The sequence below is a fragment of the Hyla sarda genome, chromosome 2 (genome assembly GCF_029499605.1).
Source record: "Hyla sarda isolate aHylSar1 chromosome 2, aHylSar1.hap1, whole genome shotgun sequence".
In the NCBI taxonomy this organism is placed as follows: domain Eukaryota; kingdom Metazoa; phylum Chordata; class Amphibia; order Anura; family Hylidae; genus Hyla; species Hyla sarda.
In genome coordinates, this window is record NC_079190.1 from 423,153,707 (window position 1) to 423,175,703 (window position 21,997).

General features: G+C 45.3%; 1 protein-coding gene across 6 annotated transcripts in view; it reads right to left on the bottom strand.

Annotated features, from left to right (window-relative positions):
* LOC130356858 (cyclic AMP receptor-like protein A) overlaps positions 1-14,251 on the bottom strand; it is a 738,932-nt gene extending 724,681 nt beyond the window's left edge. For 4 of the 6 annotated variants that reach the window (XM_056558908.1, XM_056558913.1, XM_056558914.1 and 1 more), the window contains exon 1: positions 13,914-14,251. In XM_056558908.1, the coding sequence (XP_056414883.1) occupies positions 13,914-13,967 (54 nt within the window). In that variant the 5' untranslated portion in view covers positions 13,968-14,251. Of the gene's footprint in view, positions 1-13,761; positions 13,842-13,913 lie in introns of those variants that run through there. The other 2 variants (XM_056558911.1, XM_056558909.1) reach the window with 2 other exon arrangements.
* Between the last annotated feature and the right edge of the window lie 7,746 nt (positions 14,252-21,997).

The following is a 21,997-nucleotide window of genomic DNA, read 5'->3' on the forward strand; positions in this document are numbered from 1 at the left end:
ACCACTGTTTCAAAAATTTGTCAGACACCTGTGGGGTGTAAATGCTCACTGCACCCCTTATTACATTCCGTGAGGGGTGTAGTTTCCAAAATGGGGTCACATGTAGGGGGGTACACTGTTCTGGCACCATGGGGGCTTTGTAAACACACATGGTCTTCAATTCTGGACACATCCTCTCTCCAAAAGCCCAATAGCGCTCCTTCTCTTCTGAGCATTGTAGTGCGCTCGCAGAGCACTTTACATCCACATATGGGGTATTTCCATACTCAGAAGAAATAGGGTTATAAAGTATATTTTTTTTCTCCCAATTTTCCCTTGTGAAAATGAAAAATGTAGGGTAACACCAGCATTTTGGTGATTTTTTTTTCTTCTTCATTTTCACATCCAACTTTAACGAAAATTCGTCATACACCTGTGGGGTGTTAAGGCTCTCTATACCCCTTGTTACGTTCCGTGAGGGGTATAGTTTCCAAAATGGGGACACATGTGGGTATTTTTTTATGTTTATGTTAGAACCCATGTAAAATCTGCCACCCCTGTGCAAATTACCAATTTAGGCCTCAAATGTACATAGTGCGCTCTCATTCCTGAGCCCTGTTGTGCGCCTGCAGAGCCTTTTAAGCCCACATAATTTTCGTACTCAGGAGAAATTGGGTTACAAATTTTTGGGGTCTTTTTTCCCCCCTTTTACCTCTTGTGAAAATGAAAACTATGGGGCAACACCAGCATGTTATTGTAAAAAATAATAAAACATTTTTTACACTAACATGCTGGTGTAGAACCCAACTTTACCTTTTCATAAGGGGTAAAAGGAGGAAAAAGCCCCCCAAATTTGTTAGGCAATTTCTCCTGAGTACGAAAATACCCCATATATGGCACTAAACTGTTTCCTTGAAATACGACAGGGCTCCAAAGAGAGATAGCGCCATGCGCATTTTAGGCCTAAATTAGGTAAATTGGCATAGGGATGGACCCGGATGCAAGAATTACACTTCCATTGGATACCAAAATTATCCTACAGCAGTTTCCCAAACAGGGTGCCTCCAGCTGCTAGCTGTTGCAAAACTCCCAGGGGTGCGGCAATACTGGGAGATGTTGTTTTGCAACAACTGGAGGCTCCGTTTTGGAAACAGTTCTGTACCAGATGTTTTTCATTTTTACTGGAAGGGGTAACTGTGTAGGGGTATGTGTATATGTAGCGTAGTTTTAAGGGTACATTCACACGGGCGGGGGTTTACAGCGAGTTTCCTGCTGGGAGTTTGAGCTGCAGCGGAAAATTTGCTGCATCTCAAACTTGCAGCGAGAAACTCACTGTAAACCCCCACCCGTGTGAATGTACCCTGTATACCCCAAGCTGTTGCAAAGCTACAACTCCCAGCATGCCCTTTGGCTGTCCGTGCATTCTGGGGGTTGTTGTTAAGCAACAGCTAAAGGCACACTGGTTGCAAAACATAGAGTTTGTTACTTAACTCAGTGTTTCGCAACCAGTGTGCCTCCAGCTGTTGCAAAACTACAACCCCCAGTACTTACGGCCTGTCAGTGCATGCTGAAAGTTGTAGTTTGCAACAGCTGGAGGCGCACTGGTTGCAAACCACTGAGTTAGTGTTTTGTAACCAGTGTGCCTTCAGCTGATGCAAAAGCTACAACTCTCAACATGCAGTGACAGCCGAAGGGCATGCTGGGACTTGTAGTTATGCAACAGCTGGAGGCAACCTACTAAAACTCCAAGCATGCCCTTTGGCTGCCCCTGCATGCTGGAGGTTGTAGTTATACAACAGCTGGAGGCATACTGGGAGTTTGTTACTTAACTCACTGTTTTGCAACCAGTGTGCCTCCAGCTGTTGCATAGCTACAACTCCCAGCATTAAGGTCTGTCATTGCATGCTGGGAGTTGTAGTTTGTAACAGCTGGAGGCACACTGGTTGCGAAACACTGAGTTAGGTAACAAACTCTGTTTTGTAACCAGTGTCCCTTTAGCTGAAACTACAACTCTCAGCCGAAGGGCATACTGGGACTTTAAGTTATGCAACAGCTGTAGACACACTACTGAAACTCCCAGCAAGCCCTTTGGCTGTCAGTGCATGCTGGGGGTTGTAGTTATGCAACAGCTAGAGGCACACTTTTTCATAGAAAAAAAATGTGCCTCCAGCTGTTGCATAACTACAACCCCCAGCATGCACAAACTACAAAAGGCATGCTGGGAGTTGTAGTTGTGCCTTCTGCTGTTGCATAACAACTCCCAGCATGCCCTTTTGTGCATGCTGGGAGTTGTTGCTAAGCAACAGTAGGAGCCCTGCCTTACCTCCTGCTGCTACTCCAGGATCCTTATGCCTGCCACCGCCGCCTCCGCTCCTGGGGCCCCGATCTCGCCGCCGATGCCGGGGATCGAGGGCCCCCGCTGAAGGTACATACCGGAATAGGGGCGAAGCGGGTGCCGTTAAGGACACACATACACACACAGCAGGAGTCCTGATTCATTGGCTTGTAACGGTCAACGAATCAGGACGATCGTGACATGGCACCTGTTCCACCTCACTCCTGCTGCTAAAGAGTGATAGGTGCCGTCTCAGACGGCACCTATCACCTTTTTTTTTCCGGGTCACAGGGGACCTGATTGACCTGGAATCGCTGCAAATCGCCAAACTGAAATGAAAGTCTCCGGACCACCCCAGGCGTTGTCACAGGATGCCTGTTGAATAATTCCAGCAGCCATCCCGGTCCGGTCCCTGCCCGACGAGTGTCGGGGACCGGAATTCCTCTGTGTCCTTAAGTACCAGGACGTCAGGGAGTGCCCTAAAGGGGTACTCCGCTGCTCAGCGTTTGGAACAAACTGTTCCGGCGCCTGAAGCTTGTGATGTCATAGCCCTGCTCCCTTGTTATGTCACGCACCGCCCCCTCAATGCAAGTCTATGGGAGGGGGCATGACATGTTTGTGACGTGAAACTGAAAAAGAAAAAATGCATTTAGAGGTAAGAGGATGTAGAGCTAAGCCCTCCGGCTACCTCCACAGTGGAACGACCACCTGCAGGGGGAGGGATCCACCCCCCTAGACCACCAGGGATGGTTATAAGATCCCTTTAGATCACTGCGGTCAAAGCTGAAAGCAGCGATCTAAAGGGTTAATAGTCAGCCATGGTAATCGCCGCTTCCCAGCTATTAGCGTCGGCCCCAAGCTACACCAATCAGCTGGGGGCCGCCGGGTATGGAGCGGGCTTGAGTCAGGAGCCTGGTCCATACATCGTGACCACTGTCATATTAGAATCAGAGGCAGGGCTCTGTGCACTGAGGACAAGCAGGGCTCTGTGAGGTGAGGCTATGTGACATACTCCCTGCTCACACACAAGGCTGATTGACATGGCAGGAGCCTGCATAGAGCCCTGCTTGTCTTGCCTTCACTTCCTGTATTTGGACTCCTCCCTGAGAAACACAGGCAAATAGCTGTAGGGACAGCATTTTGTTCACTCAAAATATGCAAATTTTTTTACCAATGTATATCACAAATTTATGTATGTTATCTACATTATGTAAAAAGTTTTTGCTAATAACATACACTTTAAAGAAGCATTTGGAAAAATAATTATTTGCTTTAATAGTGTGGTATAGGCTATTATTAGAGAGTTGAGGCGATAGTCACAAACCTACAATGGAGCTCGTCTCATGCAGCGAGCCAGGGAGTGAATCTCATACTAAAGCACTTCTCCTGGATCGTTTCAGAGATCACAGGGTGAAACACCCAATCTATCACAACATGTGATAGACATGGGAGACGTGTCAAAAGTTTTATTCTAATCACAGGGAAAGGAATCAGTTCATGATAAGAGCTGCAGACATGGGTGGATAGATAATGAGGCAATAAAACCAATCATACCTTTGCTGCAGCTGATGGCCTATTCTTAATGATAAAATTATTCTTGTCACCAAATGTCCAGAAGATAGGACTAAGCTGCTAAAGTGCCACAGCATCTATGTCAAGCCCTATCACCAGATTGTATGCCTACACCATCTTGCTAGTAGCAGTACACAAAAGTTGACATGTTAGTAAACCCTGTAATACCTAAAGGACACAGCCCATTTTGGCATTCAAAGGGGTTATCCACCAGAAGGTGATTTTAGTACGTCCCTGCCAGACAGTAATAGCCATGCTTAGGGCTTGTCTTGGGGCTAAATGACTATGTTGTGAGATTACCATAAAGCTGAGGTTAAGTTTTTGTGATCTGGCTATTTCCTGTTGGAGTTTGTCCCCTTACACTACAAATCCCATGATTCCTTGCTTGTAAGTGTGAGGTCACTTTTCTCCCTCCCACAAATCAGCCACCCCACCCATTGGAACACACCTGTGATCCCTTCAATGCAATAATGTTTTCTGATCAGGGTGACTCCAGCTGTTGCAAAACCAGATTGATCTTCCTCCCACCCAGCTGTTGCTTCACCCACTGAAGCAAAGACAAGTGATGTAATGTCTCGATCTGCATTGCAACCTGGAAAAACCTGAGACAACGTCATTTTGTGTGCTGTTAAAAATAAACCTTGGGTCAAAAATCACAAAATAATTGCGAGATTACCATGAAACATATACACTATATTATGAATTACGCTAACTTTACAGCCCCTGTAGCACAGTCAAATAAAGAAAAAATCCCGGAATACCGCTTTAAGTACACAGTCAATTTTATTTTTGTATTTGTATTTTCTCTTTGCCTATAAGAGCCATAACTCTTACACTGCTCAATAAAATAAAGGGAACACTAAGATAACACATCCTAGATCTGAATGAATGAACTAATCGTATGAAATACTTTCATCTTTACATAGTTGAATGTGCTGACAATGAAATCACACAAAAATTATCAATAGAAATCAAATTTATCAACCCATGGAGGTCTGGATATGGAGTCACACTCAAAATCAAAGTGGAAAACCACACTACAGGCTGATCCAACTTTGATGTAATGTCCTTAAAACAAGTCAAAATGAGGCTCAGTAGTGTGTATGGCCTCCACGTGCCCGTATGACCTCCCTACAACACCTGGGCATGATCCTGATGAGGTTGTGGATGGTCTCCTGAGGGATGTCCTCCCAGACTTGGACTAAAGCATCCGCCAACTCCTGGACAGTCTGTGGTGCAACGTGGCGTTGGTAGATGGAGTGAGACATGATGTCCCCGATGTGCTCAATCGGATTCAGGTCTGGGGAACGGGCAGGCCAGTCCATAGCATAAATGCCTTCCTCTTGTAGGAACTGCTGACACACTCCAGCCACATGAGGTTTAGTATTGTCTTGCATTAGAAGGAACCCAGGGCCAACCGCACCAGCATATAGTTGCAGGCAGCAGAACGATTTCCATGGCTTCTCCAGATTCTGTCACATCTGTCACATGTGCTCAGTGTAAACTGCTTTCATCTGTGAAGAGCACAGGGCGCCAGTGGCGAATTTGCCAATCTTGGTGTTCTCTGACAAATGCCAAACGTCCTGCACAAGTTTGGGCTATAAGAACAACCCCCACCTGTGGACGTCGGGCCCTCATCCCACCCTCATGGAGTCTGTTTCTGACCACTTGAGTGAACACATGCACATTTGTGGCCTGCTGGAGGTCATTTTGCAGGGCTCTGGCAGTGCTCCTCCTTGCACAAGTAGAGGTCCTGCTGCTGGGTTGTTGCCCTACTACGGCCTCCTCCATGTCTCCTGATGTACTGGCTTGTCTCCTGGTAGCACCTCCATGCTCTGGACACTATGCCGACACAGCAAACCTTCTTGCCACAGCTCGCATTGATGTGCCATCCTGGATGAGCTGCACTACCCGAGTCACTTGTGTGGGTTGTAGACTCAGTCTCATGCTATCGCTAGAGTGACAGCACGGACAGCATTCAAAAGTGACCAAAACATCAGCCACGAAGCATAGGAACTGAGAAGTGGTCTGTGATACCACCTGCACTCCTTTATTGGGGGTGTCTTGCTAATTGCCTATAATTTCCACGTGTTGTCTGTTCCATTTGCACAACAGCATGTGAAATTGATTGTCAATCAGTGTTGCTTCCTGAGTGGACAATGTGATTTCACAGAAGTGTTATTGACTTTGTATGTAAAATGTATGTCAAAACTAAAAATATATTTGTGTGGGGAAATGGAAAAGAAAACCACAATTTAGCAAATTTTGAAAGTTTTCGTCTTCACACTGTACACTTTTTACATGTTTTCTTTATTCGGTCAATGCGATTAAAATGATAACCATGTTTATATTGCGTATATACAATTTAACCCCTTAAAGGGGTACACGGGATCTCGGCTGCCGTACCCCATTGTCATTACTGCACAGAGCAAACTCGCTCTGTGTGTAATGATGGGCGATATAGGTAACGGAGCATCGTGACGTCACAGCTCCACCCCTCGGGGGAAAGTGTGGCAACCCCAGCGGCGGGACCCCCGTGATCAGACATCTTATCCCCTATCCAAAGATGTCTAGGGGCAGAGTACCCCTTTAAGGACCACAGTTGTTTTCATTTTTGAACTTTAGTTTTTTTCCTCCTCACCTTCTAAAAATCATAACACTTTCAATTTTCAACCTACAGATGCTTATGATGGCTTGTTTTTTGAGCCACCAATTTTACTTTGTAATGACATCAGTCATTTCACCACAAAATCTACGGTGAAACCAGAAAAATAAATTGAAAAAAAAAACAAACAACATTTTGGAACTTTTGGGGGCTTCCGTTTCTACTCTGTGCATAAAAAAATGCACCTTATCTTTATTCTGTAGGTCCATACGATTAAAATGATACCCAACCTATATAGGTTTGATTTTGTTTTACTTCTGTTAAAAAAAATTATAACAATGGAAAATTAGTAGGTTTAAAAATGTCATATTCTGACTCCTATAACTTTTATTTTTCCATATACAGGGATGTATGAGGGCTCATTTATTGCACCATGATCTGTAGTTTTTATCGGTACCATTGTTGCTTTCATGGGACCTTTTGATCGTTTTTTATAAATTTTTTGAGGGTATACAAAAGTGACCAAAAATACGCAATTTTGGACACCATTGACCGTGCGGTTTAATAAACATATTTTTATAGTTTGGACATTTACCCACGCAGCCATACCACATATGTTTATTTTTTAAATATTTACATATTTTTTATATGGAATTAGGGAAAAGGGGGTGATTTAAACTTTTAATATGGAAGGGGTGGGTTAATTTTTTTTTTCTTTTTTTACACTTTATTAGTCCCTTAAGGGACTTTTAGGAGGAATCATTAGATTCTTCATACAGAACAATGTAGTTCCATAGAACTACATTGATCTGTGTGCTCTCCACACAGATACACATAAGTAACCCCTCTTTTTAACCCTTGCTGTCTGGGCATGCTGGGATTTGTAGTAGGGATGTCCCGATACCATTTTTTTTAAAGACCGAGTACAGATACTTTAATTCTAGTACTCGCCAATACCAAGTACGAGTACTTTCATTTTAAAGGGAGACAGACCCCAGGGTGACCCGGTCTTTGGCGCTGCTTACCGTGCTGATATGTGGGTTCTTGTTGTGTGCAATGGAGGCGGCTGCTGTAGCATGAGCCAAGATTTCTCTCTTCTCTATGGTGAGACCGATGTCTCCGGAGCGATTGCGCTGATGTTCAGATGGTGAGCAGCGGTAGAAACCTGGTCACCTGCACTATCTATCTATAAATTCAAGGTAGTGCAGGTGACTCTGCTGTAAGCTTGCCTTTAATAGTAGGTAGTATACCCTTGTAGGTAGTATAGATAGTTGCAGACCTTAGTAGCAGCCCCCCTGTAGACCGCAGCCCACTCTTGTAGACAGCGCCCCCCTTGTAGACAACAGCCCCCCTCCTTGTAGACAGTGCTCCCTCTTGTCCCCCTTACAGACAGCAGGCCCCTCCTTGTAGACAGTGGGCCCCCTCCTTATAGACATTGGGCCCCCACTTTGTAGACAGTGGGCCCCCTCTTGGAAGACAGGGCCCCATCCTTGTAGACAGGGACCCACCCTTGTAGACAGGGACCCACCCTTGTAGACAGGGACCCACCCTTGTAGACAGGGACCCACCCTTGTAGACAGGGACCCACCCTTGTAGACAGGGACCCACCCTTGTAGACAGGGACCCACCCTTGTAGACAGGGACCCACCCTTGTAGACAGGGACCCCCCCCCCCCTTTGTAGACAGCACTCCCTCTTGTCCCCCTTGTAGACAGCAGCCGCCCCCCCCCCCCCTTGTAGACAGCATTCCCTCTTGTCCCCCTTGTAGACAGCAGGGTCCTCCCTTGTAGGGAGCAGGGGTCCCCCCCCCTTGTAGGGAGCAGGGCCCCATCCCCTTGTAGGGAGCAGGCCCCATCCCCTTGTAGGGAGCAGGCCCCCCCCCCTCTTGTAGACAGTGCTCACCTGCGGCTGTCCTCGGGTGTTGCCGCTCCGCTGTCCCATTCTCCCGATCACATCATGGCGTCCTATGGAGGAGCATGTGACATACATGTCACTCTGCTTCCTCCGTAGTGTTACGCTGGGCGCAGGGAAGGAGGAGTGACGTGTGTGTCACATGCTCCTCCATAGGATGCCATGATGCGATCGGGAGAACAGGACAGCGGAGCGGGGCTGCACAGCAGCAGGTATCGGACATGGTATCGGGGACATTAAACGAGTCCCCGATACCATGCAAATGCCGAGCATCGGCCCCCATACCGATACTTGTATCGGGACATCCCTAATTTGTAGTTTTGCAACATCTGGAGGGCCACAGTTTGGAGATCACTGTGCGGTGGTTTCTAAACCTTGTCCCTCTAAATCTTGCAAAACTAGTTGCATACCTCCAGCTGTTGCGTAACTACATCTCCCAGCATGCCCTTCGGCGATCAGTACATGCTGGGTTAGGTAACAGAACATAACTGAAGGTTTTCCAACCAGTGTGCCTCAGGTTCTTGCAAAAGTACAACTCTCAGCCTGCACGGTCTGTCAGCGCATGCTGGGAGTTGTAGTTTTGCAACAGCTGGAGGTTTCCTGCTTCAAGTTTGAGCTGCGGCAAAATTTCCGCCGCAGCTCAAACTCCTAGCAGAAAACTCACCGTAACCCCCGCCAGTGCGAATGTACCCTAAAAACACTACACTAGCACAAAATAAAGGGTAAAACACTACATATACACCCCCTTCACTACCCCTCCCCCCCCCCAATATAAATGAAAAACGTTTCATATGGCAGTGCTTCCAAAATGGAGCCTCCAGCTGGAGCCTTACAACTCCCAGCATTTCCGGACAGCCACTGACTGTCCAGGCATGCTGGGAGTTTAGCAACAGCTGGAGGCACCCTGTTTGGAAATCACTGGCATAGATTACTCCTATGTCCCCCCCATCCAATCCCTAATATACACCTCAAATGCGCATGGCGCTCTCACTTCGGAGCCCTGTCGTATTTCAAGGAAACAGTTTAGGGCCACATATGGGGTATTTCCGTACTCGGGAGCAATTGAGTTACAAATTTTGCGGGGCTTTCTCTCCTTTTACCCCTTATGAAAAAGAAAAGTTGGGGTCTACACCAGCCTGTTAGTGTAACATGCTGGTGTTGCCCCATACTTTTTATTTTCACAAGAGGTAAAAGGAAAAAAAATACCCCAAAATTTGTAACACAATTTCTCCTGAGTACGGAAATACCCCATATGTGGGCGTAAAATGCTCTGCGGACGCACAACAAGGCTCAGGAGTGAGAGAGCACTATGTACATTTGAGGCCTAAATTGGTGATTTGCGCAGGGGTGGCTGTTTTTACAGCGGTTCTGACATAAACGCAAAAAAACAAATACCCACATGTGACCCCATTTTGGAAACTACACTCCTCACGGAACGTGACAAGGGGTATAGTGAGCCTTAACACCCCACGAATTTTCATTAAAGTTGGATGGGAAAATGAAAAAAATTCTTACTAAAATGCTGGGGTTACCCTACATTTTTTTTTCACAGGGGAAAATAGGAAAACAGCCCCCGAAAATGTGTAACCCCATTTCTCAGAAGAGAAGGAGCGCTATTGGGCTTTTGAAGAGAAAATTTGTCCGGAATTGAAGGCCATGTGTGTTTTCAAAGCCCTCATGGTGCCAAAACAATGGACCCCATGTGACCGCATTTTGGAAACTACACCCCTCACAGAATGTCATAAGGGGTGCAGTGAGCATTTACGCCCCACAGGTGTCTGACAGATTTTTGGAACAGTGGTCCGTGAAAATGAAAAATTTTACGCCCACATATGTTTTGGCACCACTGGGGGCTTTGTAAGCGCACATGGCCCCTGACTTCCATTCCAAACAAATTCTCTCTCCAAAAGCTCAATGGCACTCCTCTTCTGAGCATTGTAGTTCGCCAGCAGAGCACTTGACGTCCACACATGGGATATTTCCATACTTAGAAAAAATGGGGTTACAAATTTTGGGGGTCATTTTCTCCTATTACCCCTTGTTAAAATGTAAAATTTGGGGGAAAACCAGCATTTCAGTGAAAACATTTTTTCTTCATTTACACATCCAACTTTAACAAAAAGTCGTCAAACCCCTGTGAGGTGTTAAAGGCTCAGCGGACCCTTTGTTACGTTCCTTGAGGGGTGTAGTTTCTGAAATGGTATGACATGTGGGTTTTTTTCTGTTCTGGCACCATAGGGACTTTCTAAATGCGACATGCCCCCCAAAAACCATTTCAGCAAAATTTCCTTTCCAAAAGCCAAATGTGACTCCTCTTCTGAGCATTGTAGTTTGCCCGCAGAGCATTTTACGTCCTAAAAAGAGGTATTTCCATACTCAGAAGAGATGGGGTTACAAATTTTGGGGGGCATTTTCTCCCATTACCCTTTGTAAAAATGGTAAATTTGGGGGAAAAACTGCACTTTAGTGAGAAAAAAAATGTTTTTCATTTACACAACCGACTTTAACGAAAAGTCGTCAAACACCTGTGGGGTGTTAAGACTCACTGGACCCCTTGTTGAGGGGTGTAGTTTCCAAAATGGTATGCGGGGGGGGGGGGGGGTTCTGCTGTTCTGGCACCATAGGGGCTTCCTAAATGCGACATGCCCCCCAAAAATCATTTCAGCAAAATTCACTCTCCAAAATCCCATTGTTGCTCCTTCCCTTCTGAGCCCTCTACTTACTCAAGAGAAATTGGGTTACAAATTTTGGGGGGGGCTTGTAACATGCGAGTGTAAAAAATGAAGATTTTGAATTTTCTCCTTCACTTTGCTGCTATTCCTGTGAAACACCTAAAGGGTTAAGACACTTACTGAATGTAATTTTGAATACTTTGAGGGGTGCAGTTTTTATAATTGGGTCATTTGGGGTTATTTCTAATATGAAGGCCCTTCAAATCCACTTCAAAACTGAACTGGTCCCTGAAAAATTCAGATTTTGAACATTTTGTGAAAAATTGCTGCTATACTTTGAAGCCCTCTGATGTCTTCCAAAATAAAAACATGTCAACTTTATGATGTAAACATAAATCAGAATGAAAAGTAAAAGCATCCCAAAGTTATTAATGCTTAAAGTGACAGTGGTCAGATGTGCAAAAAACGCCCTGGTCCTTTAGGTGAAAATGGGCTTGGTCCTTAAGGGGTTAAAGGAGAACTCCGGAATATAAAAATTGTCCCCCATACTGCCGGCAGTAAAAAACATAAAGATGTACATACCTTCCTCCACACCCCCGGTCTCCGCCACGATCCTCTTCCTGGTTGCCGGTGGTCGGAGAGTCTTACTGCGCTCAGCCAATCACCGGCCGCACTGAAGTCCCGGCTCGGCCAGCGATAGGCTGAGCGGCAGTGTGACGTTTTCGGCCCCGGCAGCAGTTGCCAGTGTAGTGAAGAATTTTCTGTCTTGAAGCGTTCTCACACTGCTGCTCAGCCTATCACCGGCCGAGTCGGACTTCGCTGCGGAAGGTGATTGGCTGAGTGCAGTATGATTCTCCGACCACCGGCAACCAGGAAGAGGATCACGGCGGAGACCGGAGACGGTTACCGGAGGCCCCGGGGGAGCGGAGGAAGGTATGTACATCTTTATTTTTTTACTGCTGGCAGTATGGGGGACAATTTTTATATTCCGGAGTTCTCCTTTAACTCCTTAACGACGCAGGACGTATATTTACATCCTCCGCCGGCTCCCGCGATATGCCGCTGTGTCCCCGCGTCATATCGGGTCGGTCCCGGCGGCTATCAACGGCCGGGACCCGCAGCTAATACAGGACATCACCGATCACGGTGATGCCCTGTATTAACCCTTCAGACACGGCGATCAAAGCTGACCGCCACGTCTGAAGTGAAAGTGAAAATATCCCGGCGGTGAAATCGCGGCGTCCCGAACAGCTTACAGGAAACCGGGAGGGACCTTACCTGCCTCCTCGGTGTCCGATCGACGAATGACTGCTCCGTGCCTGAGATCCAGGCAGGAGCAGTCAAGCGCCGATAACACTGATCACAGGCGTGTTAATACACGCCAGTGATCAGCATGAGAGATCAGTGTGTGAAGTGTTATAGGTCCCTATGGGAAATATAACACTACAAAGAAAAGTTTTAAAAAAGTGTTAATAAAGGTCATTTAACCCCTTCTTTAATAAAAGTTTGAATCACCCCCCTTTTCCCATAAAAAAATAAAACAATGTAAATAAAAAAAAATAAACATATGTGGTATCGCCGCGTGCGTAAATGTCCGAAATATAAAAATATATCATTATTTAAACCGCACGGTCAATGGTGTACGCGGAAAAAAATGCCAAATCCAAAAAAGCGTATTTTTGGTCACTTTTTATACCATTAAAAAATTTATAAAAAGTGATCAAAAAGTCAGATCAAAACAAAAATCATACCGATAAAAACTTCAGATCACGGCGCAAAAAATGAGCCCTCATACCGCCCTGTACGTGGAAAAATAAAAAAAGTTATAGGGGTCAGAAGATGACATTTTTAAATGTATAAATTTTCCTGCATGTAGTTATGATTTTTTTCCAGAAGTGCGACAAAATCAAACCTATATAAGTAGGGTATCATTTTAACCGTATGGACCTACAGAATAATGATAAGGTGTCATTTTTACCGGAATATGCACTGCGTAGAAACGGAAGCCCCCAAAAATTACAAAATGGCATTTTTTCTTCGATTTTGTCGCACAATGATTTTTTTTTTCCGTTTCGTCGTGAATTTTTGGGTAAAATGACTAATGTAACTGGAAGGTAGAATTGGTGATGCAAAAAATAATCCATAATATGGATTTTTAGGTGGAAAATTGAAAGGGTTATGATTTTTAAAAGGTAAGGAGAAAAAAACGAAAGTGCAAAAACTGAAAAACCCTGAGTCCTTAAGGGGTTAAAGCTAAATTCACATCACTGCTGTACTCAGTCCTGTTCTGGGACCGTCCGGCTCATTTTATATATTTTATAACAAACGTTGAACAGGTTGCAGCACATTGGGCACGGATAATACCATTGACTTGTAGTACTTTTTCCTCTGTCCCATTCCTGTCTTTTTGCAAGGGAGCTCCCTTAAGCGGAGCACAGCAGTGATGTGAATGAGGCCTAAGTAGACTATTGCCTCATTACTATTAATGATTAGAACTCAGGGCGGGTTTACCTGTCACACCAATCCAGTGTGTCTCAAACTGTTGTTCAACTACAAGCCCCAGCATATCCGGATAACAAGAACAGCTGGAGGCACCCTGTTGGGAAACACTACCCTAATCTATGATATTCAGATGGTCTAAACCCCGTTCCCCTATACAGTGAAGGAGTGTCAGAAATCATGTTATACCCCTCAGTGAGCGCGGACATGTTACCCACACACTGCAGTGACAGCACAAGACTGTAGGCCCGGATCGCGCGGGAAGCGGAGGCCATGGCAGTGCGCACAGGGTTAACGTCGTGCCCGGTGGAGAAGCTCGGGAGCGCGCACGTTGTACTCACGCATTGGGAGCTACTGCCAGGATGGGCGCCGAACCAAGTACAATTGTCTGCCATGCTGCACTCTCCGCTGTGTAACAGGCACCTCCGGAGAAGTTCACCGGCACGGGTTATTTTCACGGTGCTATAATCATCTTCGTCGGGTCAGCGGAGGAACTGTGTGTGCGCATGCGCGTATGGTGTGCCCTCAGCTCATGTGGCCGGATCTGTGACGAGCGCCCGGGCTGAGCGCATCATAACGTGTCCTGGTGTATCATGTATCATAGTTATAGCGTGTGCTGGTCCGTCATACATTTATAGGGAGTGTGACCTGCTATATATATTTTATGTGTGCTGGTTCATTAAATAGATTAGAAATATATATGTGTGTGTTTGTAGTGGTGCGTCATACATACATATATACACATACACAGCAGGTGGAAAAAGTATTGAATACATCGACATTTTTCTCACTTAGGGTATGTAAACACTACAGAGCTGAATTCTGCGAGCGGAGATTCAGACTGGCAGGTGGCGATAGGACCATGCGGCACTGTGCCGTCACCATTGACGGCTATGCAGTGTTCGTGCACTTCCGCGCAAAGAATGAACATGTTCTTTCTTTGCGCGGAAATTACGCAGTGTGAACGGGTCTCGCGGAAACACATTCACACTGATGGTAAGGTTCACTGTGCGGACTTTTACTTGTGGAATTACGCGGGGATTCCGCAGTGTGAACATACCCTTAAAGGACATGTCCGGTGCTCACTTTTCTTATTGTATCCGTTCCGGGCTGCAATAAAAAAAAGAAAATAAGCTTTCTCTTGCCTGCCTAGGCTCCCCCGGTGCTCCGGTACAGGCGTTCAGTCCCCGGGCTGTATTCTTCTTACTTCCTGTTAGCCTGGCACGTCACACGGAGCTTCAGCCTATCACTGGCCGAGGCGGGACATTGCTGCTGCCGGTGATAGGTTGAAGCTCCGTGTGACGTCCCGGGCTAACAGGAAGTAAGAAGAATACAGCCCGGGGACCGAACGTCTGTACCAGAGCTCCGGGGGAGCCTAGGCAGGTAAGAGAAAATTAGTTTTCTTTTATTTTTCAGCCCGGAACGGATAAAATAAGAAAAGTGAGCACCGGACATCTCCTTTAATGTTCACCAGATGTTGTTAACACCCAAGGGCGTAGCTATAGAGGTAGCAGTCGCATCGGAGCCGTGGTGCTTAAGGGGGCCACAAAGTACAGTGACCCCTCGACCTACGATGGCCCCGACATACGATAATTTCAACATGCGATGGCCTCTCAGAGGCCATCGCATGTTGAAGGCAGCATCAACATACGATGCTTTTTTATGTCAGGGCCATCGCATAAACGGCTATGCGGCAGCGCTGACTGCTTCAGCTGCCGCTGGATAGCCGTTTACGGTGCCCCGTGAGCTCCGGTGATGGTCACTTACCTGTCCTCGGGGCTCCGGCGCGTCCTCTTCGGGATCCTCTGCATTGTCGACGCTCTCCATCGACGTCATCATGTCGCTGCGCACGCCGTCCCGTCATCCAGTAGGAGCGACGTGCGTAGCGACGTGATGACGGCGACGTGAGAGCGCGGTTGCGGGGGAAGCAGAGGTCTTGCCGTAGCGTCGGGGACACGGCGACAGCGATGGACGGCGACATCCTGGGCAGCGGTGACGGCCCGGAGCGGCGGGGGCAGGTGAGTACAACTTTCTCTAACAGTGGTCTACAACCTGCGGACCTCCAGATGTTGCAAAATTACAACACCCAGCTGTCCGGGCATGCTGGGTGTTGTAGTTTTACAACATCTGGAGGTCCGCAGGTTGTAGACCACTGTCCTATACTTTAAATTGCACGGATCCCTCAACATACGATGGTTTCAACAAATGATGGTCCGTTTGGAACGGATTACCATCGTATGTTGAGGGACCACTGTACAATATTTGGGGTGTTAAGTGTCACTCTACCCCTTCTAACATTCCTTGATGGGTGTAGTTTCCCAAATAGTGTGCCATGTGTAGGTTTTTTTGTTGTTCTGGCACCATGGGGGGCTTTCTAAATGTCATATGCCCCCCAAAACCATTTCAGCAAAATTCACTCTCCATAAGCCCATTGCCGCTTTTTCCCTTCTGAGCCTTGCAGTGCGCCCACAGAGCACTTTACATCCACATATGAGGTATTTCCTTATTCAAGAGAAATTGGGTTACAAATTTTGGGAGACATTTTCTCCTTTTACCCCTTGTAAAAATGGGGCTAGAAGAACATGTTAATGTAAAAAATGGAGATTTTGAGTTTTATCCTCCACTTTGCTGCTATTCCTGTAAAAGGGGTTAACAAACTTTCTGAATGTAATTTTGAATGGGGTAATTTATGGGGGATTTCTTACATAAAGATCCTCAAATCCTCTTCAAACTGAACTAGTCCCTGAACAATTAAGATTTAGAATGATTTTGTGAAAATTAGGAAAATTGCTGCTAAACTTTGAAGCCCTCTAATGTCTTCAAAAAGTAAAAACATGTAAACTTTATGATACCAACATAAGACACCTGATGAAGCAAGGGACCCCTTGCGAAACGCGTTGTCACTATCACCTAATTTATATTCTTCCTGCACCTTCATTCTGATATCCCGGACCGGGACCCAGAAAGAACCAAACCCTCTGAGTCGCCCACTGAGCATCACCTTTTTCACTTGCTGGACAAGCACTTTGCAGAGTTACTCCAGAATCAGCATAATCTCTGACCATACCTTCTCCACGGATGTTAGGGACCGATGCATGGCTGCCATGAGGAATACCTAGAGTGAGCCTTACACTCTGTATGTGATCATCAGTGTTGTGCCTGCTATAGTGTGATAGCATCCCCAAGGGCTTTTTAAACCTTTTCTTTTTTGCAATTTATTTTATCATAGCCAAACTATAGCATATTACCCCAGTTATGGCACTCAGCCCCTTAAGGATGAAGCCCATTTGGGCCTTAAGGACGCAGACAATTTTATTTTAACCCCTTAAGGGGGAGCCCATTTTCACCTCTAGGACGAAGCCCTTTTTTTGCAAATCTGACCACTGTCACTTTAAACATTAATAACTCTGGAATGCTTTTACTTATCATTGTGATTCTGAGATTGTTTTTTCGTGACATATTGTACTTTAATATAGTGGTAAATTTTTGTGGTAACTTGCATCCTTTCTTGGTGAAAAATCCCCAAATTTGATGAAAAAATTTAAAATTTTGCATTTTTCTAACTTTGAAGCTCTCTGCTTGTAAGGAAAATGGATATTCCAAATAATTTTTTGGATTCACATATACAATATGTCTACTTTATGTTTGCATCATAAAATTGATGAGTTTTTACTTTTGGAAGACACCAGAGGGCTTCAAAGTTCAGCAGCCATTTTCCAATTTTTCACAAAATTTTCAAACTCACAATTTTTCAGGGACCAGTTCAGGTTTGAAGTGGATTTGAAGGGTCTTCATATTAGAAATACCCCATAAATGACCCCATTATAAAAACTGCACCCCCAAAGTATTCAAAATGACATTCAGTAAATGTTTTAACCCTTTAGGTGTTTCACAGGAAAAGCAGCAAAGTGAAGGAGAAAATTCAAAATCTTCATTTTTTACACTCGCATGTTCTTGTAGACCCAATTTTTTTATTTTTACAAGGGGTAAAAGGAGAAAATGTATACTCATATTTGTAGCCCAATTTCTCTCGAGTTAGCACATACCTCATATGTCTATGTAAAGTGTTCGGCGGGCGCAGTAGAGGGCTCATAAGCGAAGGAGCGACAAGGGGATTTTAGAGAGTACGTTTTTCTGAAATGGTTTTTGGGGGGCATGTCGCATTTAGGAAGCCCCTTTGGGGCCAGAACAGCAAAAAAAAAAAAACACATGGCATACCATTTTGGAAACTAGACCCCTTGAGGAACATAACAAGGAATAAAGTGAGCCTTAATACCCCACAGGTGTTTCACGACTTTTGCATATGTAAAAAAAAAAATTTTTTGGAAACTAGACCCCTCACAGAATGTAATGAGGGGTACAGTGAGCATTTACCCCCCCACTGGTGTCTGACAGATCTTTGGAACAGTGGGCTGTGCAAAATTTTTCATTTTCACGGACCACTGTTCCAAAGATCCGTCAGACACCTGTGGGGTGTAAATTCTCACTGCACCCCTTATTACATTCTGTGAGGGGTGTAGTTTCCAAAATGGGGTCAATGTGGGTGTGTTTTTTTTTTTTTGCGTTTGTCAGAACCGCTGTAACAATCAGCCACCCCTGTGCAAATCACCTCAAATGTAAATGCCGCACTCTCCCTTCTGGGCCTTGTTGTGCACCCCCAGAGCACTTTGCGCCCACATATGGGGTATCTCCGTACTCAGGAGAAATTGTGTTACAAATTTTGGGGAGTCGTTTTTCCCTTTTACCTCTTGTGAAAATGAAAAGTATAGGGCAACACCAGCATGTTAGTGTAAAAATGTTTATTTTTTTACACTAACATGCTGGTGTAGACCCCAACTGTTCCTTTTCATAAGGGGTAAAAGGAGAAAAAGCCCCCCAAAATTTGTTAGACAATTTCTCCCGAGTACGGCGATACCCCATATGTGACCCTATTCTGTTGCCTTGAAATACGACAGGGCTCCAAAGTGAGAGCGCCATGCACATTTGAGGCCTGAATTAAGGACTTGCATAGGGGTGGACATAGGGTATTCTATGCCAGTGATTCCCAAACAGGGTGCCTCCAGCTGTTGCTAAACTCCCAGCATGCTTGGACAGTCAGTTGCTGTCCAGAAATGCTGGGAGTTTTTGTTTTGCAACAGCGAGGCTCCGTCTTAGAAACACTGCCGTACAATACGTTTTTCATTTTTATTGGGGAGGAGGGGGGGTGGGGGGGCAGTGTACGTGTGTATATGTAGTGTTTTACTCTTTATTTTATGTTAGTGTAGTGTAGTGTTTTTAGGTTACATTCACACTGGAGGCAGATTACACTAAGTCTCCCGCTAGGGGTTTGAGCTGCGGCGGAAAATTTGCCGCAGCTCAAATTTGTAGCGGGGAACTCCCTGTAATCTGCCGCCAGTGTGAATGTAGCCTGTACATTCACATGGCAGGGGGGTCAAAACTACAACTCCCAGCATGCACTGACAGACCATGCATGCTGGGAGTTGTAGTTTTGCAACAGCTGGAGGCACACTGGCTGGAAAACCTTGCGTTAGGTTCTATGACCTAACTCAGTATTTCCCAACCAGTGTGCCTCCAGCTGTTGCAAAACTACAACTCCCAGCATGTACTGATTGTGGAAGGGCATGCTGGGAGATGTAGTTATGCAATGGCTGGAGGCAACCAAGTACAACTCCCAGCATGCCAAGACAGCCTGATGTTGTTCCTGAATGCTGGGAGTTGTAGTTTTGCAAGATTTAGAGGGGTTCAGGTTGTAAATCACTGTCCAGTGGTCTCAAAACTGTGGCCCTCCAGATATTGCAAAACTACAACTCGCAGCATGCCCAGACAGCAAACTGCTGTCTGGGCATGCTGAGAGTTGTAGTTTTGCAACATCTGGAGGGCTACAGTTTGAGACCACTTAGTGATCTACAACCTGAACCCCTCTAAATATTGCAAAACTACAAGTCCCAGCATGCCCACACAGCAAACAGCTGTCTGGGCATGCTGGGAGTTGTAGTTTTGCAACATCTGGAGGGCCACGGTTTAGAGACCACTGTAAACTGTGGCCCTCCGGATGTTGCTAGGCAACAACTCACCTAGCAGGACCCGGAAGTATTGCTGCCGCACGTGGGGGAGGATCGCAAACGGGGATCCGGGATCCAGGTAAGGGACCTTCGGCGCCCACCCTCCCTGGACGGTTCCCCCGTTTTGCCCGGACACCGATAGGTGGGCAAAGCGGGGGAACCGAACTTTAAACCCCCCTCCCCCGGTCTGCTATCGGTCGGTCGCTCGGCCGACCAATAGCAGGGATAGGAGGGGTGGCACCCCTGCCACCAAACTCCTATCCCTTCAGGGGGATCGAGGGTGTCTCGGACACCCCCGATCCCTCTTATTTTCCGGGTCCCAGTGACCCGTATGACCCGGCATCGCGCAGATCGCAGGTCTGAATTGGCCTGCGATTTGCGCGCATCGCGGTCATGGGGGGGTCTCAGGACCCCCCTCGGCGATGTGCCGGGATGCCTACTGTTAGACAACAGCAGTCATCCCGGCCCGGGGTTAATGTTTTTGTTTTTTCCTCCTCGCCTTCAAAAAATCATAGCTCTTTAAAATTTTCATCCACAGACTAGTATGAGGGCTTGTTTTTTGCGCGGCCAGTTGTCCATTGTAATGCCATCACTAACTTTACCATAAAATGTATGGCGCAATCAAAAAAATACTATTTGGAGAAATTAAAAAGAAAACCGCAATTTAGCAAATTTTGGAAGGTTTCGTTTTCACGCCGCACAATTTACGGTAAACATGACGTGTTCTTTAATCTTAGGGTCAATACGATTAAAATGATACCCATGAAAATATACTTTTCTATTACTGTTGCGCTTAAAAAAAAAATGGAAAATGGTTTAACCAAATTAGTACCTATAACTTTTTCATTTTTCCATATAAGCGGCGGTATGAGAGCAAATTTTTTGCGCCGTGATCTGTACATTTTATTGATACCATATTTGCTTATATAAAACTTTTAATACTTTATTTATTTATTTTTTTTTGGAATAAAATGTTATAAAAAAGCAGCATTTTGGACTTTTTATTTTTTTTACTTTCACGCCGTTCACCGTACAGGATCATTAACATTTTATTTTAATAGTTGGGATATTTACGCACGTGGCGATACCAAATGTGTATATAAAATATTTTTTTTACACTTTTTGGGGGTGAAATAGGGAAAATTGGACAATTTACGTTTTTATTAGGGGAGGGGGTTTTTCAAATTTTTTTACTTACATTTTTTACTATGGGGGACTATTTATCGCAATCATTAGATTACTAATACTGTTTAGTGCTATGTATAGGACATAGCACTGATCAGTGTTATCGGTCATCTTCTGTTCTGGTCTACTCGATCGTAGAAAAAGGATGTATAACAACAAGTGTATACTCGATCGCAGACCAGAACAGAAGACCCCGGGAGACGGCCGAAGCAAGGTGAGGGGACCACTGGCCGCCATGCTGGATGATCGCAACGCTGCGGGCGATCTGATCATCCATTCAAAGTACCGCGATGCTGCAAATGCTGTGATCTGTATCGATAACGGCATCTGAGGGGTTAATGGCGGACATCCGCGCGATCATGGATGTCCACCATTACGGGCTGGTCCCTGGCTGCTATCAACAGCAGGTTATGCATAGGACGTAAATGTACGTCCTGGTGCGTTAAGTACCACCTCACTAGGACGTACATTTACGTCCTTCGTCGTTAAGGGATTAGATAGCGCCCCTTTGTTCCTTTTTTTATATTTCCTACTGCTGATACCTACATAAAGTAGACATATTATATCTATATATCATTTATTTTCCTTACAAGCAGAGTTTCAAAGTTAGAGAAAAAAATTTTCATGACATTTATGGAATCAAATTTATAAGTAAAAGCAACTCAGCGTTATTATTGCATTAAGTGACCTGGTCCTTCAAGGGGTACTTTGGTGAAAAACATTTTTTTTTTTAAATCAACTGGTGGCAAAAAGTTAAACAGATTTGTAAATGACTTCTATATAAAAATCTTAATCCTTCAAGTACTTATCAGCTGCTGTATGGAGGAAGTTGTATTTCTGTCTGGAACTTATCAGTATAGGAACGTCGAAAAAAGACCACAGTCCATCAAGTTCAACCTATAACCCTAATGAGTCCCTAGTGAGTTGATCCAGAGGAATGCAAAAAAATTGATCCCTGGGTCAAAGTTCTGTACATATAGATCTAGAATCCATAACCTGTAATGTTGTTATTCTCCAAAAATGCACCAAGACCCCTTTTAAATTCTTTTACAGAGTTCACCATGACCATCTCCTCTGGCAGAGAGTTCCATAGTCTCACTGCTCTTACAGTAAAGAACCCCCGTCTGTGCTGGTGTAGAAACCTTTCCTCAAGACGTAGAGGATGCCCCCTTGTTATA